The 25,521-nt window shown below is 53.9% G+C and overlaps 1 protein-coding gene across 1 annotated transcript in view; it reads right to left on the bottom strand.

Moving 5' to 3' along the window:
- Window positions 1-8,867: 8,867 nt before the first annotated feature.
- ITPKB (inositol-trisphosphate 3-kinase B) overlaps window positions 8,868-25,521 on the bottom strand; it is a 103,878-nt gene continuing 87,224 nt past the window's right edge. Inside the window, exons 6-8 of the mRNA XM_064164694.1 lie at window positions 19,078-19,179; window positions 14,924-14,995; window positions 8,868-9,998 (exon numbers count right to left, since the gene is read on the bottom strand). Of these exons, the coding sequence (XP_064020764.1) occupies window positions 9,783-9,998; window positions 14,924-14,995; window positions 19,078-19,179 (390 nt within the window). The 3' untranslated portion in view covers window positions 8,868-9,782. The remainder of the gene's footprint in view (window positions 9,999-14,923; window positions 14,996-19,077; window positions 19,180-25,521) is intronic.

The following is a 25,521-nucleotide window of genomic DNA, read 5'->3' as shown; positions in this document are numbered from 1 at the left end:
GCAATAGTGGGGCCAGTGAACCTGCCTTTCCAGTAACCACCACAGCACAGGGAAAACTGCCCTTCCTTTCCACTTCCAGCCCCCTCAATCATGAAGTCATTAAGGCTGGAAAAGACCTCTAAGATTAGTGAGTCTAACTGTCAACACAACAGCACCACGGTCATTAAACCATGTCCCAGAGAGCCATGTCTATGCAGATCCTGAACACCTCCAGGGAGGTGACTCCACCACCTCCCTGGGCAGCCTGTTCCAATGCCTGACCACTCTGGCACAATTTCAGGCCATTTCACAGAATCACAGAACCACTGAGGCTGGAAAACACCTCTGAGTTCATCAAGTCCAGAGTATGACCTAACACCATAACATCATCTAAACCATGACACCAAGTGCCACATCCAATCTTTTATAGAGACCTCCAGGGATGGTGACTCCACCACCTCCCTGGGCAGTCCATTCCAGTGCCTCCTGATACAAGAAGGTAAACTTTGACACAAGGGAAGATACTTTGGAACTCGTTTACAAAGGAAAATCACAGCCCGATGGAAGCTTGAAACCATTTCCCCTTGCCCTGTCACAACAGGCTCTGCTAAAATGACTGTCCTCACCTTTCCCCTTTTAGTACTGTATGGCTCCCCAGAGCCTCCTTTTCTCCACAGGAGGGTTAAAAAACGTTCTATTCCGATTGACGTCTGGCGGTGAAAGAGAGGCACAGCATGGGCCTCTTTTTTTAATGAGCATCAAGGAGAACTCAGAAGATTCTGCAGGTAGGCAGCAAACCTCCCCCTGGCGGCAACTGCTCCTCGTCAGCCAGCGATTGCTACTGCACTGGCTCCTGGAGCTGAGGGCTGCTGGAGAAGACCCTGCTGGCTCCCAGGCTGCATGTGGGCTCTTGCGGTGTGAGGGTAACATTCGGTGTCTTTCAGAGGCTTCCAGGGAAGCAGGCAGCCAGCAGAGCCAGTCTGGCTGCATGTCCCCTGGGACAGAACACTCCATAGTTCTACAGAATCATATAGTTCGGGCTGGGAGGGAGCTTTAAAGGCCATCTAGCCCAACCTGCTTGCAGGCAGCAGGAACATCTTTAACTCCATCAGGTTGCTCAGAGCCCTGTACAACCTGACCGTGAATAGGGCATCTATTAGCAGTCTGGGCAACCTGTGCCAGCATTTCTCCACTTCCAATGTAAAAAAAAAAATCTTCCTTTTCTCCAGTTTAACTCTGCCTTCTTTCAGTTGTGAGCTGCAAGCAGCACACTCCTGTGTCTAGGGCACACCAAGTGTGTCCCCAGAGCAAGTGAAGATGCGGCAGCCAGAGCATCTGTTGCCACTCAGCTCATACTGGGATTAAGCTATAGCTGTTACTCCGTCACATAGTGACCCTTCCCCAGCACAGAAGGGGAATCAGGAAAAGGATAGAAGCCCCATAGGCTGAAAGGAAAATGAATTCAAGAAAAGAACCAGATTAATACCAATGTCTATCATAGAATCAGCCAGGTTGGAAGAGACCTCCAGGATCATCCAGCCCAACCTAGCACCCAGCCCTAGCCACTCAACCAGACCATGGCACTAAGTACCTCAGCCAGGCTTTGCTTCAACACCTCCAGGGATGGTGACTCCACCACCTCCCTGGGCAGCCCATTCCAATGCCAATCACTCTCTCTGCCAACAACTTCCTCCTAACATCCAACCTAGACCTGCCCTGGCACAACTTGAGACTGTGTTCCCTTCTTCCCCTTCTTCTGTTGCTGCTTGCCTGGCAGAAGAAACTAATCTCACCTGGCTGCAACCTCCCTTCAGGGGCAGGAAAGATGTGAGAAGGATGGCAAGGAAGACCCAAAGCAGGAAACCCAAGCAGGAGGCTCCCTCTGTTCATCAAACTTCCCCCTTCATACTGGTTGTGATGCTCGTGGTCTCAGACACACCTGTAGCCAACTGCAGGCAGCTCTGCTGGCTGACTCAGAGATGCTAATGGCCTGCAGCCCACAGCTGGCCTGGGATTCTGTCCCAGCCAAAGCAGAGCAGCATCCATGCATTGGCACACCTTGGCCTGAGGCTTGGGCTGACACACTTGTGCAGTCTGCTCATATTTCCCACTTGGTCCTGCCTCTCCACCAGAGCTTGAGGAGCCCAAAGCTGGGACCCAGTGGGTCTCAGCACGGTAGTGGCTCGCTCACATGGTCATGCCATGCACACTGCTGCTGCTGCTGCCCACACCTGGGGGCTGAAGGCTCTGCGGGACTGTGCCACTTACCTGCAGCCATCCTGGGGGACAGATGTGAAGCTGCCAGGTGCTGAAAATCTTCAGTTGCCGCCAAGCCCACTGAGCTGCTGCAGACCACGAGAACGGGGATTAAACCAAAGGCTGACTCCAAGGCCTCTGCCGTTTGTGCCCCAAACACAAAAGGTCCATTGCAGGAACCAGGTTTCCTGAAGGTCTAACTTTAGGAAGAGGCTGTTTCTGCTGGCCCTGGCTGCTGTGTGCCCCCTCGCCTTGCCCACCCTGGCCCCCAGGCTCCACTCTCCTCGCTCCCGACCCGCCCAGGGCAGGTTCTCTACAGCAGGTAAGGCCTTGCGGGCAGTGACTTGCAAAGGGGCCTCAGCTGCCACCGACGAGAATGAGGGGAGTCGGCGCTCCGGGGGATGGCTCCTGGCCTCGGGCCCGGCAGGTGAACACCGAAACCCACGCTGACATCTCTGCCGCCAGCAGCCAGACTGCGCGGCTCAGCGGGCGCAAGCCCCCAGGCTGCCAGGGGCAAGTCCCGCACCAGCGGGGCCCGGGCAGGAGCGCTGCGACCACCTCACACAGCCCCGCACCAGCGGCACCCGGGACCCGGGCAGGAGCGCGGCGACCACCCCACACAGCCCCGCACCAGCGGCACCCGGGCAGGAGCGCTGCGACCACCTCACACAGCCCCGCACCAGCGGCACCCGGGCAGGAGCGCTGCGACCACCTCACACAGCCCCGCACCAGCGGCACCCGGGCAGGAGCGCTGCGACCACCCCACACAGCCCCGCACCAGCGGCACCTGGGGCCCGGGCAGGAGCGCTGCGACCACCTCACACAGCCCCGCACCAGCGGCACCCGGGACCCGGGCAGGAGCGCTGCGACCACCCCACACAGCCCCGCACCAGCGGCACCTGGGGCCCGGGCAGGAGCGCTGCGACCACCCCACACAGCCCCGCACCAGCGGCACCCGGGACCCGGGCAGGAGCGCTGCGACCACCCCACACAGCCCCGCACCAGCGGCACCCGGGCAGGAGCGCTGCGACCACCCCACACAGCCCCGCACCAGCGGCACCCGGGCAGGAGCGCTGCGACCACCCCACACAGCCCCGCACCAGCGGCACCCGGGGCCCGGGCAGGAGCGCTGCGACCACCTCACACAGCCCCGCACCAGCGGCACCCGGGGCCCGGGCAGGAGCGCTGCGACCACCTCACACAGCCCCGCACCAGCGGCACCCGGGGCCCGGGCAGGAGCGCGGCGACCACCCCACACAGCCCCGCACCAGCGGCACCCGGGCAGGAGCGCTGCGACCACCCCACACAGCCCCGCACCAGCGGCACCCGGGCAGGAGCGCTGCGACCACCTCACACAGCCCCGCACCAGCGCCCTCACGGCGGACGCGCCCGCCTGAGCCCCCCTGCCCCTTCGTGGCCCCAGCCGAGGGAGCGTCGCCACCTGCCGGCCTCCGGGGGAGGCGCCGCGGACAGCCCCGGCCCGGGGGCGCGGTGCCGCCACGCCGCAGGGCCTGGTCCGTGGGGTGCCGCGGAAAGGAGCAGCGCCATTCGCAGAGCTGCAGGACCCTGGAGCTTGGGCACATCCCCAGGCCAGAGAGGCTGAGTGGAAAGCCACCCGCAGGCAGCTGAGCCACACAAACACCCCTCCCACCCTGCCACTGGCGTCTGGCCGCCCTGGCACCCCCTCTGCAAAGCCGCATCCGCCCTGGTGCCCTCATGTTCTCTCCCTGCAAAGCCACATCTGTCCTGTCCTGGTGCCCCATAACTTCCCCCCTGTAAACACCACAGCTGCCCTGATCCCCCCTCTGTGCCCCTCTGCAGCGCCACAGCTGTCCTGGCGCCCCCATGTCCTCCCTGGCACAGCCTTCCTGCAGCCCACGGGTGGCACTGAGGGCTCCCCAGGGAGAGTCATAGACTCATAGAATGGTAGGGGCGGAGGAGCCCTCTGCAGACCCTTGAGCCCAACTGCCTTGCCAAAACAGGGTCACCGAGGGCAGGGCACACAGGAACACGTGCAGGTGGCTTTTGAAAGCCTCTAGAGAAGGCTCTCAAAGCGATGCGGGCAGCTGGAGCCATCACCTTCAAAGATGTTTTCCCTCGTGTTGAGGTAGACCTTCCTATGCAGCTGTTTGTATCCATTGCCCCTCATCTGATCACAGGGCACCGCTGGAACACGCCTGGCCCCTGCTTCTTGACACCTACCCTTCAGATATTTGTAAGCGTTAAGATCCTCTCTCACTCTCCTCCAGACTAAACAGCCTCAGGTCTCTCAGCTTTTCAAGTCCCTTAATCATCCTCATAGCCTCTGCTGGACACTCTCCTGTATATCCCTGCCTCTCTTGAACTGGGGAGCCCAGTTCAATACAGCAGACCTGGACTCACTAGGGCAGAGTGGAAGGGCAGGAGAACCTCCCTCTACCTACTGGGCACAGTCTTCTTTTGATGCAGCCCAGGATGGACCTGGTCTTCTTGGCCCCACATCACTTCCCCCAGCCTGCACTGATACCAAGGATTGCCCTGCCCCAGCTGCAGAGCCTTGCACTTCACCTTATTGACCCTTCAGATCCAGTTCTCTAGCCTTTCTAGAGCCCTTTGGAAGCTGCACCTCATTAGATAAGAAGAAAATTAGCTGCCACCTCCTGACCTCCAGCCTGAGCATGTTGCCCTAGAGCCCTGTGACACTGCTGGAGATGTTTGGGTCTCTGTGCTTTGACAGTGTAAACTCGAGCAACATCTAGCTGTCTTTGTGGCATTAATACATGTGCCATCGAGTGGGGGCCAAGCAGGGCTTCTGCTTTTCAACCCAGGGCCTAAACTTCAGGATTGGCAGATGCCAACACCCACTCAAGTGGAGTTTCCTTCTGAGTTTCCATTGCTCTACCACAGAGCTGTGGAGTTCCCTCATGTGAGACATATATGTTTGATCCGACCAATTCGTGGCAAGAGGCCACAGACAGGGAGGAAGGGGGGGTTTGAATGGAGCTGCACTCCTCCTTGCACAACCATCACAGAAGCATACCCTTGGCTTAAGATAACAGCAATAAATAATTAGAAGCTAGAGAGCTTGGTGGAGGAGTGAGGCAGGTGGAAGAGGCAGCCTTTGGCATGAGCAAACAGAGGACTAGTTTGGAGTTCAAGGAGCGGACACTTGAGGAAGATCCCTTACTTCATCCCTGAAGACCACCAGAGGGACCACCGAGTAAAAAGAGACATGTGTGGAAGAGACACCTCCCATTCTCAGAACTGATAAGCAAAACCCAACCTTTTCTTAGAATTAGTAATGAGTCTGTAATAGAATAGGGTATAAAAAGAGAAGACTGAAAACAAAAGGTGTGTGATAGGGCAGAGCAGAGCCTTCCCACGCACCCAGGCCTGTACAGTGCTTGATTCCTGCAGCTCTATTAAAGCCTTACCTTGCATGAACGCAAGTTTATGCCTGTTATTTATGACACTCAGCTCTCACAAGGCTTTTAGAGAACACGGATGAGGTTCTTAGTCTTGACCTTCTGGTTTTGTATTTCAGGGTGCAGCTGGGTAAGTTTTGGAGGCTTTTGTTTTCTACTACAGGTAGGAAGAGGAGTCATTTACCAACTTGACTCAGTGACCTCCAAGACTTGGAGCTGCAAGTAAACCATTGGTAGGGATGCTGCAGGAGTGTACAAAGCAGGCAGGAAATTGGTCTGCTTTCCCCCAAGCCCATGAGAACCCTCCAAGACCATGAAGCCTCACATCCATAATTATGACCATCTCCTTCTGAGTGGTTTCTAGTCTTTAAGCAAAGCCCATGCTGAGTTTCTCCTGCAGCTTGTTTTAGAGACACTTTGGCAAGCAGCAGAGATGCTCCAGTCCAGGCTAGGCTGCTCCAAAAGGTCTGGACATTAAACCTGACTTCCTGTGGAGCAGCTCACCCCCCTACACCATCCCCACCTCAGTCAACTCTGTTCCAGGACAGGCTCTTGCTGCTCTATGCTTACACAACCAACCAGGAGGCTCTACAACCTGATTATCTCCTCTAAAACAATGGTGAGGTGGAGGTGTTGGCAGCCTTTGGTCCAGGGCACTCCTTCTGGCATTGCCCAAGGTGTGCTGAGAGGGAGAGGAGCATGGGAAGCTCGTGGTTGTGTCAGGCAGCTCTGACACCTTCTGCAGAAATCACAGGGTGGCACTTGGAAACTGCTCAGCAGGAGTCACAACACAGTGCCAGTGAAAGGTAGCAAAACCTGCAGAGCTGCCTTTGGTGAGCTTCCCTGCCACAGTGGGATGGGGAAACTCAGGCCTCTCCCAGGGCTGCCCCCACACAGCCTGGACATCTCACAGCCCTGGCTCTGCTCTCACCATGCCCTGCTCCCCGCAAAGCTAATTCCCATTTGTCAGGATCAACCCTTGGTACAGGGTTATGGAATCATAGGATTGTTTCAGTTGGAAAAGACCTCTGAGAGCATCAAGTCCAACCATCAACCTATGACCACCAGGGCCATTAAACCAAGTCCCAAAGTGCCATGTCCACACACTTCTTGAACACAATAGAGTCACCCAGGGACAGTGACTCCACCACTTCCCTGGGCAGCCTGTTCCAATGCCTGACCACTCCTTCACAAAAGAAATGTTCCCTAATGTCCAACCTAAACCCTTTCCTCTTGTTCTAGCACCTGATACTAGAGATCAACTCCCTCCTCACTCCAGCCCGATTTCAGCGAACTGTACATAGAGAGCAAGGAGGTCTCCCCTCAGCCTTCTCTTCTCCAGACTGAACAGCCCCAGTTCCCTCAGCTGCTCCTCACCAGACCTGTTCTCCAGCTCTGCTGACCTTCTCTGGACACGCTCCAGCACCTCAATGTCTTTCTTGGAGGGCCCAAACCTGAACCCAGTTTCCAAGCTGCAGCCTCACCAGTGCTAAGTACAGGAACACAATCCCTTCCCTGCTTCTGCTGGCCACACTGCTTTCTGATCCAGTCTTCCCCTACTCTTGCTTTTACGCAGTGCTGTTGCCACCACAGTTGCAATCTGACTCCCACCCCCAGATCATCATGGACACAAAGGCCATCTCCTGGGTTGTTCCCAGGCTGTGAGGGGTGGACACAGACCGCATGCCAGCAGAATGCTTCCCATATGCCTTTATTTGCAGAGTTACAGGATGGTTTCACAGGTGCTGTGTATTGGTGTTTCAGACTGGTTCGCATTTGGCTTTTCTCTATTACCCAATGACCAAAAGGAGTGGTGGGAATGGGGGGAGGGTAAAAAAAATCCCTCAGAGCAACCCTTCCAGCCTCCAGAAAGGCAGAAGACACCTGAGAGGAGCAACCTGCTTCTTCCAAAGCCACGAAGCAAGGAGTCTGGGTTTATAAAGAGGCATTAAAAAACAGTATCCATATATAAGAGCTGCTGAAAGCTGAAGTACAGCAGTAAGTGGTACATAGCTAGGCATACCTGGTCACACCTTTTCTCCAAAGCTGGAAAAGGGATGGTTTAAAAAACTTAAACACACAGTAAAAAAAAAAAATAAGAGGGATTCCATGCATTACATTTTAGTGTTTTGTGCAATTAAAATGGGATGAAAATAAATATAACTTTAAAAAGAAAAACAACCAAATAAACAAAAGGCAAAAAATATAAACCCAACCTTTTGCATGACACTAAATGGAACAGAGGCCGAGACTATAAGGCACTTTCACATGGGCTACTCTAGGAAGCCTGGCAAGGAGCTAAAACAAGTGCAATCATTTACAATGGCATCAGGTGAGTTAAAGACATCTGGCTGAGGAGATATGAACCGAGAAAAAGCTAAGGAGGCTTTTTAGTCCTTGCGAGAGAGGCTGGGGCATGGCTGCAGCCAGATGCCCAGCTCCTCCTTCTTACTGCTGCCAGAAGACTTCTCCTCACAGAGGGAGCTGGACCCACCAAACAACGGCACAGGGGCGCTGGGGAACGATGTGAGGGTGGCTTAGGGGCTGGAGCAGGTAACACACCTGTGGCTGCCAGCTGCCAAGCTCCTGCATCACCTCCCGTGCTGCACGTTCCGCCTGTCCTCAACACGAGAGGCCCTCCGGCTTGCCCTGCAGCTTGCTCCCCCGCCAGCCTCTCTCTCCACGGGTGACCTTTAGCGAGCCGCTTACTTCAAATGTTCCAGGAAGTCGAACCGTGGCCTCCGCCCTGCGGAGGGACGGGGCTTGTTTTGCCGGCAGCGCCGAGACGGGGGCGCAGCCCGGCAGCACCGCAGCACGGCAGCTCGGCAGCACCGCAGCCCGGCAGCACCGCAGCACGGCAGCACCGCAGCTCGGCAGCACCGCAGCCCGGCAGCACGGCAGCACCGCAGCTCGGCAGCACCGCAGCCCGGCAGCACCGCAGCACCGCAGCCCGGCAGCTCGGCAGCACCGCAGCACGGCAGCACCGCAGCCCGGCAGCTCGGCAGCACCGCAGCACCGCAGCGCGGCACCCCGGCAGCACGGCAGCCAGCGCCGCGGCGCACATGGCAAGGCACGGCCGCGCCGGACCCCGGCCCCGCTCCACCGCAGCCGCCTGCCCCGGCCACCTCCGGAGCCGCTCGGCCGCTGCGACCCTTCACCTGCTGCTGATAAAGCTGTGGAGAGGCGGCAGGTGGGAGGGTTGCCCTGGGCCGAGCACTGCCCCTAAGCACGGGCTTGGCTGCTGCCACAAAGACTCAGCACCCCGGGTGGCTGCTTTAGGTCTCATAGTAGCCCTTTGTCAGCTACGTTTCTTTGCCCCAGCTCTGCCCGGTCTTCAATCCCCATGTAGAGCTGGAGGCCCAGCAGCAGCCTCTAGCAGGGAGAAACTGGGTCTTTAGAGAAGAGCTCCAAGTGTGACCTAGCTCACCAGTGCACCCACCACGGGGGACGCCAGGCAGGAGCACCTGGCCCTGCCTGCTGCCATACCGCAGAGCCTGACCGCAGGGTCCCACAGCAGCAGGGAGACCCTCACCCTCCAGTGCCACCTGACAATTACTGAACAACCTCCATGGGACGTCTTGAACACAAAGAAAAACCCACATCTGCCCTTCTAGCATCTCTTAAAAACCTGGCACGGGTAGTTCCCTAGGCTGAACAGCAGAGACCAGCAAAGGGCTTTTTCACTGTCTCCACACCTTGCTCACACACCAGACAGTTGTGGGGCAAGCCCACTGAGTGGTTTTGGGATGCAGATACCAGTTCCAGCACTGGGAGAGGCTCCTTCCTCCACCAGCCCTCTTAAAATCAGGCTGCACAAGAGACAAAAGCACGATAGGCAAAGCACACAGCTTGCCTAAGCAACCCCTCTGGGCTGCTCCCGGCTGGCAGAGTCCCACTGACTCTGTGAAGCCAAGGTTTCAAGTTCAGCTTGTTCTGGCATGTTAGCTCTCTATTTACATGGAGAGGAGGGGAAAAACATCAACAAAAGAAGACAACCTAAAACAACCACAACAAAAACACATTAAATAGGGAGAGTATAGCTTTCAAAAGGGAAGGGTGAGGGCTGGAAAGTGTCTTGTAGTGCAGTTCAGAAGAGTCAGTCGGGGACGGGGTTAGGGTAGTGGCAGAGTTGGACACGCGGCTTTAATGCAAGTCTTCGCTCTGAGACAACTCTGTCAGGATCTGAATGAGGTTGTCCAGCCCCCAGAGGTAGCCATCCTCTCTGTTCCCTTCCACCCAGGGCACGTTGTGCTGGAGAACTTGCCCCTCTGGCAGCGGGGTGGTTTTCCCAAAGTCAATCATCCAGACTTTGGCCTGTTCCTTCTTGTCATGAATGAAGAGCAGGGAGCTCCCAATTACCTGCAGAGAGGAAAAACCAGTTAGTAGTGCTCCCACTGCTCATTCTCAGCCAGCTTGGAGCTGTCAGACTCCTTATCTCAGGCTGCATTTCATAGGATCATAGAGCTGTTTTGTCTGGAAAAGACCTCTAAGATCATCCAATCCAACCATCAACCTGAGGCCACCATGGCCATTAAACCATGTCCCGGAGTGCCATGTCCACACATTTCTTGAACACCTCCATGGATGCTGACTCCACCACCTCCCTGGGCACCTATTCCAATGCCTCACCACTGCTTCAGGAAAGAACTTTTTCCTGCCATCCAACCTAAACCTCCCATAGCACAATTCCAGGCCATCCCCTCTCATTCTATCACCTGCTCTATCTCTCATTTGCAAGACACCAAGATTTTGCATGGGCAGAAGCAAGCTCTGCCTGTTGCTGGCATGCAAATGTAGTATTTATTCAAGCTGATTTACTCATACAAATCCCAGCTCTTGGCAGGAGGATCAGAAAATCACAGGCATGAAAGATGTCATTTTGTAAACTGAGTCAGGGTCCTCAAGGATGGAATGAATCACAGAGTGGCAGGGGCTGGGAGGGACCTCTGAAGATCACTGAGTCCAACTCCCTTGCCAGAGCAGGACCACACTAAGCAGATGACACAGGCCTTGAAAATCTCCAGAGATTCTACCAGCTCTCTGGGCAGCCTGTTCCAGTGTTCTGCCACACAAAGATGAGATGAACTGTCTCAGCCTTCAGCTGCTTTGTCCCCAAGGCTAGTTCTTTGGGACTGGCTTGTGCTGCTTTCACTCACCGGGCATCACCACAGGGCTTGGCATGCTCCTTGCAACGTGTTGTCTCGGGCCTGAGACATCATCCCATTGCACCCAAATCCCCTCTAGAACATCCTCCTGGCTCTCAAAGCGTTTTGGGGATGCAAACTGCACACAGCTGAATGTCTTTTTGCATGAGTTCACTCGGCTGCACCTGCTTCAGAGGGCTAACTCATAGCCTGATGGGCTTTTGGGAAAACCCTGCAGCAACTCTTGGCCTGTGGGGATATCTGGGGAGGTGAAGCTCACTGACAGCAGATGGCTCAAGGCCTGTCACAGCAGGATGAGATCCCACAAGCCCAATCCTCACCACCCATGGAACAAAGAGATGCTCAGCAGGGTGGGTACCTCCAGCCCAGGCCCATCCCAGCTCAGAGTCCCAGCTAGGCTGCCATGCAGCAGCAGCTCTGCTGTGGCTCTCCAGTGCTGGAGGAAGATGTATTGGTGTCAAGCCATTCACCACCGTGCTCTTCTGCTGAACCTCCTGCCCCAGGCAGCTTTTAGCACCAATGGGTGTGCTTCAGAGCTGTGCCAACTGAAGACTACCTTCCAAAGAATGCCTGATGTACACGGATTGCTGGATTACAAGCTCCTGCCCTTCTGCCACAAAGACATAAGCCTTGCAGATAGGTGGAGATGCACAGCTTTGGGCATGACCAGCTGGTGTCAGCCCTCAAAACCAGCAGCACTAAGTGTTACAGATTCACAGAATCATTCCAGTTGGAAACCCCCCCTGGGATCATCAAGTCCAACCATTAAGCCTACTTTGCAAAGCTCACCCCTAAACCGTACCTCCAAGCACCACTTCCAAATGACCTTTAGACACACCCAGGGTTGGTGACTCAGCCACCTGCCCAGGCAGATGTGAAAAAAAATCCTTCCTCATGTTCTACTCTGGTGCAATTTGAGGCCATTCCCTCTTGTTCTATCACTATTTATCTGTCAGAAGAGACCAGCACCAACCTCTCCACAATGTCCTTTCAGGTAGCTGCAGACAGTGATGAGGTCTCTCCCTCTGCCTCCTCTTCTTCAAACTAACCATCCCCAGCTCCTTCAGTTGCTCTTCATCATTCTCCAGGCCCTTCCCCAGCTTCCTTGCCCTCCTCTGCACTCACTCCAGCCCCTCCACATCTCTTTTGTACTGAGGTGCCCAAAACTGAACACAATACTCAAGCAGTGGCCTCACCAGAGCCAAGTACAGGGGGATGATCACCTCGCTGCTGCTGGACACTGCATTTCTAGTACCAGAGACTGCCACATCCATGTCAGCAGCAGGGTTTAAGTTTGAGGCACTTCAGGAGAGCCTTTTTAAGCAGACATGTACTGTTTGCAAAAGCAGTTAGGAATTTACATTTTCTAGGGGACTTCCTTCTCCAGCACATTGGGAACCCCTCCAAGGTCCAGAGATACCGATCATCTGCCAGAAATGTTTCTCTTTAGCTCTTCTTCTCAGCTCTTATAGCCATGGCCTGGCCTGGGCAGTGCATTTGAACGTTAAGGGAAAGCCTTTTGCTTACATTCTTCACTTGCTTGTTCTGGGTCACTGAATTCTCCTGCAGCTCCTCCTCAAATCCCTGCCCAGTGAGGGCCCCATGGAGGGGCAGGCAGAGCTTATGCTGCACTTTGTCTCAAAGTGGGCTGGAAAGTCAAAGCTGCTCTTTTTTAGCTTTTGAGGAGTGGAAACTCCTTTCAAAACCTCCTTGAAAGGCTGTTTTGTTTCTGTGTTTTCCAGTGAAACCCTGGCACTTGGATCCAGGGAGCATTTTGTTTCCAGCCTTGAACTGACCTGAACCCCTCAGTTTTGACATTTCCTTTCCAACTGCCTTACAGGCACTGCTGTCAGAAGGCTTGGCCCCATCCATCAATGATACCTAATCACAGGACAAGGGGCAATGGGTGCAAGCTGCAGAAGAGGAGGCTCCAGATCCACAGAAAGTGACAGAGCACTGGAACAGGCTGCTCAGAGAGGTTGTGGAGTCTCCTCTGGAGGCTTTCAAAACCCACCTGGATGTGTTCTGGTGTGACCTGCCCTAGGTGATCCTGTTCTGGCAGGGGAGTTGCATGATCTTTCAAGGTCACTCCCTACCCTTAACACTCTGTGGTGCTACCAGGTCCCAGCAGGACCCCCCATGAGCACCTTGGGGACAGTGGGCTCTTACAGCTGTGGCTCCTGCTCCCTCAAGGACTCCTCTTTTGCCCACAGACAACAGGTGCCATGGACACACACTCTCAAGTTTTGTTAAGTAGATGCAACAGCCAGTGCTAAATCAGTAACATGACCACGGTGGCTGATGCCTTGAGCCTGTTCTAGTGGAGAGTGTCCCTGCCCTTGGCAGGGGACTTGGAACTAGATGACATTCCAGGTCCCTTTCAACCTACAATTCTATGAATCTGTTTAATTCTAATTCCTGTTGAAACAGTAAAACCCAATAAAACAACAGTGTTTACTCTTTCTTTGCCCACCAGAACTGAGTTTTTGCTGTAGATGTTAATTTCATGGGTACCCATCTCCTTTCTGGAGGGAAGCCCCACCAAAGAAAGAGTCCTCACCCTGTTGCCCCAAGCAGCTTGGCAAAGGCAGTTTTGGGATATCTGCAATTCATAGAACACATCAGGTTGGAAGGGACCCTCAAAGGTCATCTTGTCAGACTCCCTGCAGTAAGCAAGGGCATCTCCAGCTACATCAGGTCGCTCTGGGCACCATCCAGTTTGACCTTGAATATCTCCAGGGATGGGGCCCCAACCACATCTCTGGGCAAGCTGAGATTTATGGCTGTGTTGGAACCTTACTCAATCAGATGGAGCAACTGGCAGCCAGACAATACCTGACACACATTCCAGAGCCATTTCTCTGCAGAACCCCCGATGCTTTTGCAGTGAGGATTTTTCCCAGTCATAGAATCATCACAGAATCACCCAGGTTGGAAGAGACCTCCAAGATCATCCAAGCCAACCTAGCACCCAGCCCTAGCCAGTCAACCAGACCATGGCACTAAGTGCCCCAGCCAGGCTTTGCTTCAACACCTTCAGGCACAGCAACTCCACCACCTCCCTGGGCAGCCCATTCCAATGCCAATCACTCTCTCTGACAACAACTTCCTCCTGACATCCAGCCTAGACCTCCCCTGGCACAACTTGAGACTGGGTCCCCTTGTTCTGTTGCTGATTGCCTGGCAGAAGAGATCAACCCCACCTGGCTACAACTTCCCTTCAGGTAGTTGTAGACAGCAATGAGCTCTGCCCTGAGCCTCCTCTGCTGCAGGCTGCACACCCCCAGCTCCCTCAGCCTCTCCTCACAGGGCTGTGCTCCAGGCCTCTCACCAGCTCCATTGCCTTTCTCTGAGACATGCAGCAAAGGACATTTATCATCCTTGCAATGCATACATGAAGGTTTGGCAATGCTTTCACAATTAAATAGATGAAGAGAGCTCATTTAATGGCCCAGTCCAGAGGATCTGCACTGATTAAAATGTCTAGCTACACCAAGACCAACATACTCACTCTCTCAGTGGGTTACCAGCCTCTCCTCCTAGGGTTCTGACTTTTAAAGAGGATCCTTCCAGACAAGAGGTAGAACAGCATGAGGACATCAAGCATTCCCAGTCTTCCCGTTTTAGTAAATAGAGGCTCTCATTCCTCACTGCGTACTCAAGGTGTGGCCTGACCAGTGCTGAGTACAGGAGCAGAAGAACCTCCCTTGCCCTGCTGGCCACACTGCTCCTGGCCATTGGCTCTGTTGCCCACCTGGGCACTCTGCTGCCTCATCTTCAGCTACTCCCTACCAGCACCCGCAGGTCCCTTTCTGCCTGGCTGCTCTCAGCCACTCTGTCCCCAGCCTGTAGTGCTGCTTGCTCATATAAACCCAAATTCCTCCTAGATCATTTTCAGTCTCTATGAACATTGGTCATCAGCAGAGCTGAGCTCAAGAGAGATGCATGGTCAGTCCTCAGCTGTCTTTCCACAGGAATACTGAGTAAACAGGAATGTGAAATTACAGGTACAGAAATACATTCAAGACTGTGGACATTGCAGCTTCTGACTTCTCTGCTCAGACAAGCTGAGATGAACCCATTCACACTTGCAGGCAGCCGTTCAGACAGCAGCATTACCTCGTGGCACTTGAAGAAGGGGGAGGTCTCCAGGGTGGCACGGATACCCTTCAACCGGTTCAGGTAACTGTTCTGAAATGACAGAAGTAGCCCCCGGACGGTTAGCGCTGCAGGACGAGCACACACAAACTGCTGCTGGGGCAGGCAGCAAAGTCATCCCTCCCTCTGTCCTCTCCATGAGACCACATCTGCATGGAGAGGTGCTGGGAGTGTCCCTCAGTCAGCCTGCACTCACCATTCCCCCACAGACCTGTTTCTCCTCTGTTCCAGGAGTCACTTTACCCTATTAGCCTCTGGGGCATCCTGTGAGCTGCTCTGAGCCAATGGCATCCTGGGCTGGCCCAGGAGCAGTGTGGCCAGCAGGACAAGGGAGGTTCTTCTGCTCCTATGCTCAGCACTGCTCAGGCCACACCTTGAGTGCTGTGTCCAGTTCTGGGCTCCTCAATTCAAGTGAGATGTTGAGGTGCTGGAAGGTGTCCAGAGAAGGGCAACAAAGCTGGTGAGGGGCCTGGAACATAAACCCTGTGAGGAGAGGCTGAGGGAGCTGAGGGTGTGCAGCCTGCAGAAGAGGAGCTCAGGGCAGAGCTCATTGCTGTCTGCAGCTACCTGAAGGGAGGCTGTAGCCAGGTGGAGTTGGGCTCTGTTGCCAGGCAAGCAGCAACAGAACAAGGGGACTCAGTCTCAAGTTGTGCCAGGGCAGGTCTAGGCTGGATGTGAGAAGGAAGTTGTTGTCAGAGAGAGTGATTGGCATTGGAATGGGATGCCCAGGGAGGTGGTGGAGGCACCGTCCCTGGAGGTGTTCAAGAAAAGACTGGATGAGGCACTTGGTGCCATCTCTTCCAACCTGGTTGATTCTATGATCTGTTCTATGGTCTATGTTTGCCTTTGCTGGAGCAGTGCTGTCTGCAGACCTTCCCTGATATATCCATGATGGTCCTGAGGAGGGAACAGCTAGTTCAGCAGCCACTGCTGCACATCCACAGCCGGGCTGCTTTTTCCTCTCACTTGTACTCTTTCTAATGGGCCAACTCTTCACTTCCTCTGCCATTTTATCACTCAGTCAGTCCAGCATCATGAGACACTTCTGTAATGCCATACCAGACAGGTTGCAGACTTGGGAGAGGAGATGTGTAATGAAATATAACAAGGGCAAGTGCAGAGACTTGCATCTGGGGAAGAACAACCCCATGTGCCAGTATAGGATGGGGACTGACCTGCTGGAGAGTAGCATAGCAGAAAAGGATATGGATGTTCTAGTGGATAGAAGCATGACAATGAGCCAGGAATGTGCCCCTGTGGCCAAGAAGGCCAAAAGTATCCTGGAGTGTATTAGAAGGGCTGTGGTTAGTAGGTCAACAGAGGTTCTCCTCCTCCTCTGCCCTGAAGAAGCCACATCTGGAATACTGTGTACAGTTCTGGACTCCTCAGTTCAAGAAGGACCTCAGGGAACTGCTTGAAAGAGTCCAGGGCAGAGCCACAAAGATGTTGAAGGGAGTGGAACATCTTCCTAATGAGGAAAGGCTGAGGGAGCTGGGGCTCTCTAGCTTGGGGAGGAGGAGACTGAGAGGTGACCTCTTCATGTTTATAAAGATGGGCAGTGTCAGAAGGACAGAGCCAGACTCTGCTCAGTGATGTCCAATGACAGGACAAGGGGAAATGGGTGCAAGCTGGAGCAGAGAAAGTTCCACATGAAATTAAGGAAAAACTATCAACTGTGAGGGTGAGAGAGTCCTGGAACAGGCTGCCCAGAGAGAATCATAGAGTTGTAGAACCAACCAGGTTGGAAGAGACCTCCAAGCTCATCCAGTCCAACCTAGCACCCAGCCCTATCCAGTCAACCAGACCATGGCACTAAGTGCCTCAGCCAGGCTTTGCTTCAACACCTCCAGGCACAGTGACTCTACCACCTCCCTGGGCAGCCCATTCCAATGCCAATCACTCTGACAACAACTTCCTCCTAACAGCCAGACTAGACCTCCCCTGGCACAACTTGAGACTGGGTCCCCTTGTTCTGTTGCTGGTTGCCTGGTAGAAGAGACCAACCCCCCCTGGCTACAGCCTCCCTTCAGGTAGTTGTAGACAGCAGTGAGCTCTGCCCTGAGCCTCCTCTGCTGCAGGCTGCACACCCCCAGCTCCCTCAGCCTCTCCTCACAGGGTTTATGTTCCAGGCCCCTCACCAGCTTTGTTGCCCTTCTCTGGACACCTTCCAGCACCTCAACATCTCACTTGAATTGAGGAGCCCAGAACTGGACACAGCACTCAAGGTGTGGCCTGAGCAGTGCTGAGCACAGGGGCAGAATAACCTCCCCTGTCCTGCTGGCCACACTGCTCCTGAGCCAGCCCAGGATGCCATTGGCTCTCTTGGCCACCTGGGCACACTGCTGGATCATCTTCAGCCTATTATCCACCAGTACACCCAGATCCCTTTCTTCCTGGCTGTGGAGGCTCCTTCTCTGGAGACATTCAGAACCCACCTAGATGTGTTCCAGTGTAACCTGCCCTAGATGAGCCTGCTCTGGCAGGGTGTTGGTATTGGATGATCTTTTGAGCTCCCTTCCAATCCCTAACTTTCTGTGAGCTCCCTTCCAATCCCTAACTTTCTGTGATTCTGCAGAGTTGATACCATTGCTGGAAGGCACTAAACATTCCTGGGGAGGTCCTTTGATATCTCAGTTTGAACTTTAGACAGAAGGACTAAGCAAAGGAACACACACAGCAGGTATCTGGGCACTGTAATACACCTAACTTGTCACACTTGGGCTGTGTGGGCAGATGTGAGCATCGTCACACTGCAGCAGATTGGCCACGGAACCCCACCCAGAGCCAGGGCACGATGGTATGAGTGTGCTCCAAGCTCCTGGGGGATAAAATGCAGCCAGGCAACTTCAGTTTCAGACCCAGGAATAATTCCTGGGTAACTCTTGTCAGAGCAAACACACCAGTTTAAAGGAGGCAGTCCCAAGGGCCACTCCAGCTGAGTTTGTAGGCTTTAGATCCTACAGCTTCAAATGAGAGCATTTTGTCAGATAGGACATTTGACACTGTCACTGCCTACTGGTCAGGGCTATGCCTCTTCTCCTCCTGGCAACATGAGAAACTTGGGAAATGCCAACCAGGGCTTGCCCACAGGAAGGGTGGCAGGAGAAGGCAGAGGGATGCCTCAGCCACTCATCCTGTGAGCCATGGCAGGGCAGGGTGGGAGCCTCCACTGCCCATGCCAGCACATACCATGGTAAAGAGTAGGCTCAGAGGCTGCTACAGCCCCCAGGGACGAGGGCTCAGAGCATGGCTGTGCCTTTGCAGCAAGGCTAGAGGTCAACCCTTGAGCATCCTCAGCAGACTCTGACCTGGCCTGAGCTGTGCTGCTGCAGTAAACTTTATCAACTAGAACCACAGAATTGTTTTGATTGGAAAAGACCTTTGGGATCATCGAGTCCAACCATCCTCTGACTCTAACAAGGCTGGTGCTGAACCGTGTGCCTCAGCACCACATCTCTGCATCTCTGAAACACCTCCAGAGATGGGGATTCAACCACCTCCCTGGGGAGCCTATACCAGCACTTGAGAACCTCTTCACAGGATCACAGGATGCTATGGGTTGGAAGTGACCTCTGGAAATCTTCAAGTCCAACCCCTTTTAAGTGAAGAAATTTCTTCTAACATCCAATCTAAACCTCCCCTGGTGCAACTTGAGGCCACTTCCTCTTGTCCTAACTTTGAATAGTCATAGAATCAACCAGGTTGGAAGGGACCTCCAAGATCATCCAGTCCAACGTAGCCCCCAGCCCTATCCAATCATCTAGACCATGGCACCAAGTGCCTCATCCAGTCCCCTCCTGAACACCTCCACGGACAGCGACCCCAGCACCTCCCCAGGCAGCCCATTCCAATGCCAATCACTCTCCCTGGGAAGAACTTCCTCCCAACATCCAGCCCATACTTCCCCGGGCACAACTTGAGACTGTGCCCCCTTCTACCCCTCCCCTGCTCTCCTCTCAGCCCTGTGCCAGGATGAGGCTGCTCTTTGCCATTCTCCATGCCTTTTAAAGAGATTGCTCAGGCTGCAGCCCTTCAGGGCAGAGAGTTGATGAGCTGAAGGCAGCCTCTGCAAGAGGAGCCCTCTCCTGGCAGCCCCCTCAGCATCCCCCACTCACCAACACGTTGCGGTTTCCCCTGGTGAACTCCCTGAAGGCCTCCATGACTTGCTCCTTTGTCCGTGTCTTCTTGAAGTCCCGGTTCACAGTGCCATCCTCTTTCTTGGAAAGAAGGGAGAGTGATGAGTGAAATGAGACCAGGAGGAGCTCGGGCAAGCCCAGGTACTTCAGCAGTCACACGTGTCCCTGAGCAGGGTGTGACCAGGTTTTTCGGGCAGCCAAAGGACCTATCTGTGGAGGAGCAGTGAGAAGAGGTCGCAGCTCTCTGCCTTGCCCATCCCAGACAACCCCACAGCTCTGTTTGCTTTAACCCTTACACAGACAGCAGGTCTACACCTTCATGTCCTTGCTGAGGTTACCAGTGATGTGGACAAGCTGCCTTTTGTGGACTCAGTACCCACCAGTGGCTGGAGATGATCCACTCCTGGGCACACAGTGCCAGACCACTGCTGTGGTCGATCACAAATGCTGATACCAGGCTCGGGCTGCACTCCTGCCCTGCTTGTGGAGAAAAGCTCAGTGTGACCATGAGAGGACACAAGTGAGTGTGGATGGAGGGAACATCTCAACAGCCGGCATAAGCACCTCTCTACATAAAGTATCATAGTAGTATCATAGTATCACCAGGGTTGGAAGAGACCTCACATAAAGTCCTCCACAAACCACTGGAACAAGGAGATGAAAGCAAGAAGCGAGCCATACAGCTGTTAGTAGTCTGATGATGTTCCAAGGAGTGCAGACCCTAAATGGCAGCAACCTGTCACCAAGATGTGGTGAGCATCTGTAGTGAGCCTTGTGCTCTGCTCTGCCTCTTCCCCAGAGGCATACCCCTGAGTGGCCCACCACAGGGGTGTTTGTTCCACCATGAGGCAGCAGGTAGTCCTGACCCAGAGGCTCCTGGCTGAGCCTCTGGGCAGCTTTGTAGGTGGCTGGAAAGTTGCCCAGCAGAAAAAGACCTGGGGGTGCTGGTTGACAGCCAGCTGAATGTGAGCCAGCAGTGTGCTCAGGTGGCTAAGAAGGTCAGCAGCAGCCTGGCCTGGATGAGGAATAGTGTGGCCAGCAGGAGTAGGCAAGTGATTGTGCCCTGTACTCAGCACTGGTGAGGCCACACCTCAAATACTGGGTTTGGTTTGGGGCCTCTCACTACAAGAAGGACATTGAGGCACTGGAGCATGCCCAGAGAAGGGCAACAGAACTGACGATGGGTCTGGAGAACAGGTCTGGTGAGGAGCAGCTGAGGGAGCTGGGGTTGTTTGGTCTGGAGAAGAGGAGGCTGAGGGGAGACCTCACTGTCTCTACAACTCCCTGAAAGGAGGTTGGAGTGAGGTGGGGACTGGTCTCTTCTCCCTATTATCAGCTGATAGAATGAGAGGAAATGGCCTGAAATTGTGCCAGGGGAAGTTTAGGTTGGAGATTAGGAAAAAATTCTCTTGTGAAGGAGTGGTCAGGCATTGGAACAGGCTGCTCAGGGAGGTGGTGGAGTCACTGCCCCTGGAGGTGTTCAAGAAACGTGTGGGCATGCAACTTGGTTTAGTAGCACTGGTGGTGCTAGAGATGTTTGGACTCGATGGTCTAAGAGGTCACAGAATCATAGAAGTAACCAGGTTGGAAGAGACCTCTAGGATCATCGAGTCCAACCTAGCACCGAACCCTTCTAATTAACTCAACCATGGCACCAAGTGCCTCACCCAGTCTCCTTTTAAACTCCTCCAGGGATGGTGACTGCACCACCTCCCTAGGCAGCCCATTCCAATGCCAATCACTCTTTCCATGAAGAATATCTTCCTAATGTCCAGCCTAAACCTGCCCTGGCACATTTTGAGACTGTGTCCTCTTGTTCTGTCACTGCATACCTAGGAGAAGAGACCAACCCCTGTCTGGCTACAACCTTCTTTCAAGTGGTTGTGGAGAGCAATGAGCTCTGCCCTGAGCCTCCTCTTCTGCAGGCTGCACACCCCCAGCTCCCTCAGCCTCTCCTCACAGGGTTTATGTTCCAGGCCCCTCACCAGCTTTGTTGCCCTTCTCTGGACACCTTCCAGTACCTCAGTATCTTTCTTATATTGAGGGCCCAGAGCTGGACACAGTTCTTTTCCAACTGAAATAATTCTATTTCATTCTATTCCATTTCCCCCCAGCTGCTGGGCTCCTGCTGTTTAGAGCAGGACATTCCATTGTCCAGAGCAGCTGCAGGTCGGGCAGGCAGAGCCAGCTGCCTGGATACAGGAGCTATTTTAAACCACACGTGCTCCTGCTCACAGCTCCACCTGCTCCATCCCACCACTCCGGACAGCTTGTTTGCACACAATAGAGCAAAGGGACAGAGGCCAAGAAGGCATCCTGTGAGATGGGGAAGATGAGGTAGCAGAGCAGAAGCTGAGGAAGGAAACGGCCACAATGAAGTCACTTGCCCCAAAGATTGGTGGCAGCACTCTGAGGCCCATGCAGGGCAGTGGCCTGGGCCAGGCACATGTGTATCCTTCTAGACAGGAGGCTGGCTGTGGGCACTGTGGCCAGTCCAGCTAGAGAGAAGGCCAAGCACCCAGCCTGACAGATGGGCAAGGGCAACCCAGAAACAAACCCACACCTGATGTGCAGTTTGGACTGAATTACACAGCACACTTCCAACTCCCAGCTTGTGTTTCATGCAGGTGTTAACAAAAGTGATAGTCAAAGCAAAGTGTGAAAGGTCTTAGCCTCCAGGAGGAACTTTCTTTGCACAGAGTGCAGCTGATACACTCAGCTTTAAACCACTCTGGACCCAACCTGACCATCTCTGGAAGTGTCCACGGCCAGGCTGGACAGGGTCTTGAGCAACCTGGTCTAGTGGCAGGTGTCCCTTCCCATGGCAGGGGGCTTGGAAGTAGATAATCTTTAAGGCCACTACCGACCTAAACCATTCTATGATCTTCTGCTCCTATGCCAGTGCTGCCCCAGGGTATAAAAGCAAGGCTAACAACTGGCAGAGCCTGCACCAGTAAAGGCCAGGAACAACCTTCTCGCTGCAGACCTCCCTGCTGCAGGAGCACACTGGTTCCCACGAGGCAGTAGGTTGCAGCAGCAGAGGCAGGGGGCTCCACCAAGGATGCTGTGGTGGCCTGTGCACTGTACCGCTAGATGTCCATCATGCGAACCAGAAAGCAACCCACCCTCTCCCCAGGCGATGGGAGATAGCAGTTTGGAGAGGGGCCAGAACATTTACTGCACATGTAAATAGCCCAACTTTACACAAAGCATCCAAGAAAGGAGATGGACTTCTAAGTGCTCCTAAAAATAAAGGCAAATCACAGGTGGCCCTTCAGATAAGGCCAACCAGGCTTGAGGCAAGCCAAAGCAGCCTGACCGTAGTGCTGCTCCCGTCACTAGCCACCTCCTGCCCTTTCCTTGCCCAGCCAGATGCTGCTGCCGCAACATTTACAGGTGTCCAAGCCCCGAGGGTGCTGGCTTCCATACAGCAGAAACGTGAGGGGGGCTGATAAGGACTACTGCAACCTCCACCCCACCAGTGAGTCCAATCTGCACTGGTGTCGCTGAGGCAGGTGGCAGGGCAGGCGGCGCTCCCTCTGGCACTGTGTCTGGGCTGGCACGCTGCTCATGAGCTGCCCACAGCAAAGGCAGCAGAGGGCTTTCAGGCTTGGTTCTGGGATGCCACAAACCCCCCAGCCCCGGGGAATACTGTCCCACCATGGCCTTGCTGTAGGCAATGGGGAGTGACTCTCAGACCATAGCAGGAGTTTGGGAGCAAAACTCAGAACGGCTTAGGCAGGAAGGGACCTCAGAGATCATTGACTCCAACCTCCCTGCTGTGCGACAGGACACGTCTCAACTGGACTCAGCTGCTCAAGGCCTCGTTCAGCCTGGCCTTGAACTCCTCCAGGGAGGAGGCATCCACAACCTTCCTGGGCAACCCACTCCTATTACTCTGGATTGAATTAACTGTCCTACTCTTATGGAAGACAACTACCAACTGGCTTCAACTTCATCAATTCTTTTCCTTTTCTATTAAAGAGGGGGAAAAAAACACTTTTAAACCAGCAGAATACCAAATAATGAAACCTCTGGGAGTGGGCTCCAGTTAGCTTCCACCTGGCCCCCAAGGATCACCCAAGGATTACTTTTACTATGGTAATTTTGTTAAGAGCTGCTGTTCCTAACAGCTTCAAGCCACTTCAGGAACTCAGATATCTGAGTGTCATTGTTGCTTTTTGCAGAGGAGCATTTCCATTTGCAACAGGAAGAACTGGATCCTCATGGCCCCTTGGGAAAACAAAAGCTCAACCAGGAAAGGACCCTCCTGGTCTTAACTCCCGACCCTGAACTGCATCTTCACCTTACCTGCCTGCGTGGTCCCAAAGGCACTGCAACAGGCTCCCCAGGGAGGTGTGGGAGTCCCTGGAGGCGCTCAAGAAACCTGTGGCAGTGGCACTTTGAGACATGGTTTAGTGGCCATGGTGGTCTTGGGTTGATGGTTGGATTCCATAAGCTTAGGAATCTTTTCCAATCAAAACAATTCCATGAATCTCTTTGCTGCTTCTTGCCCTCCAGCCCACATAGCCAAGGCCAAATCCTGCCCTTCCCTTACACACCAAGGTGCTCTCTTGGATCAGCGTCAGGCTTCAACCAGAGGAAAACATACCCAGCAGGAAAGGAAACATGAGCAGACTTAGCATTAAATAACACTTCTCTGCAGTTCCCTCAGAGGGCTCAGCAGCAGCTCAGGTGGCTGCAGGCACCTTCCCCAGTACAGAGATTCGAGCCCAGAAACAGGGTAAATAGAGGGATCCAACACAGCCAGCTCTACAGCCCTGCTGCAAAACCAACTCAGCCAGGAGGAGCACCAACTGCTAATGCCTTAGCTTAGGGGGGATAACCAAGAAGCTGAGGGATTTAAGGAGAATTACAGTAATTAGAGCCCTGATCAAATTAGTTAGCCACTAGCAGCAGCAGGGGGAGGATTACTCCTGGAGGCCAGCGCTTCTTAGCGTTTTCAATTCAAGGGCTGCCTCACCTCTCTGGAAAGAGGAAATCCACCGCTCGCACCGCGCTGCCGCCGCTCGCACCGCGCTGCCGCCGCTCGCACCGCGCTGCCGCCGCTCGCACCGCGCTGCCGCCGCTCGCACCGTGCTGCCGCTCACTCACGCAAGCTAAAGCAGAGGGGCAACCCTCACCACTCCTTTATGGCTTTTATTTGCCTCCACAGTAGGAGGTTTTTTTTGGCCTGTGTGGGAACATGATTTGGGGGCTGGGGGGGTGGAGGAGGTGTTTCACATTTTTAACTTCAAGGAGTTCACTGTCACCTGCTTTTGCCATCAGTCCCCCTAAACATCCCCAGATCACAGGATGGGAAGCACCACTGGAGGCTGAGGATGGACGGATGGCGTTGGGCTACAAGCAGACATATTCCTAGACCTTGTGTTAACAAACAAAGAAGGCCTGGCCATGGGCATTAGGGCAGGAGGCAGCCTTGGCTGTAGTGACCATGACAGGATAGAGTTTAGTATTTTTAGGGAAAGAAGCAGGGCAAACAGTAAAAGTTCTACCCTGGACTTTAGGAAGGCTAACTTTGTCCTATTCAAAGATCTACTTAGAAGCAGTCCTTAGGCATGAGCTCTAGAAGGTAAGAGAGTCCAAGAGAGCTACTTCATATACAAACATCTCCTCCTCCCAGCTCAAGAAAACTGTATACCCCTGAAAAAAGAATAAATCTAGTAGAGGAGGCAGGAGATCTGCATGGATAAACAAGGAGCTGCTGGAAAAACTCAAATGGAAGAGAGAAGTTCACAGTAAGTGGAAAAAAAGACCTGGTCAGCAGGGAGGAGTATAGAAATGCTGGATGGAATAAAACCACACAGATCCATGGGCTCCAGTGGGGTGCACCCACGAGTGCCGAGGGGGCTGCTGCTGATGTTGCTGTACCACTCTCCATCATTTGTAAATGATCACCAAGAATAGGGGAGCTGCCTGAGGACTGGGAGAGGGCCAACATCACTCCAGTCTTCAAAAAGGGCAAGGAGGAAGACATGGACAACCACAGACCAGTCAGCTTCGCCTCCATCCCTGGAAGGATGATGGAGCAGCTGATTCTGGAGGTTATCTCTAACCACATGAAAGACAAGAGGGTTATCAAGAGTAGCCAGCATGGATTTACTAAGGGGAGGTCTTGTTTGACTAATCTGACAGCCTTCTACAAAGGCACTCCAAATGGGTAGATGAAGGGAGAGCAGTGGATATCATCTACCTTGACTTCAGCAAGGCTTTGGATACCATCTCTCATAATGTCCTTGTAGGTAAACCCAAGAGGAGAGGACTGTGAAGTGGATCAGTAACTGGCTCAACAATAGAGTTCAGAGTCGTGGTCAGCAGGACAGAGCCTGTGGGCAGTGGCGTTCCCCAGGGATCAGTACTGAGTCCAGCTTTACTCAATATCTTCATCAGTGGCCTGGATGA

The sequence above is a fragment of the Pogoniulus pusillus genome, chromosome 25 (genome assembly GCF_015220805.1).
Source record: "Pogoniulus pusillus isolate bPogPus1 chromosome 25, bPogPus1.pri, whole genome shotgun sequence".
Classification (NCBI taxonomy): Eukaryota; Metazoa; Chordata; class Aves; order Piciformes; family Lybiidae; genus Pogoniulus; species Pogoniulus pusillus.
This window is presented reverse-complemented; position numbering and strand designations above follow the sequence as displayed.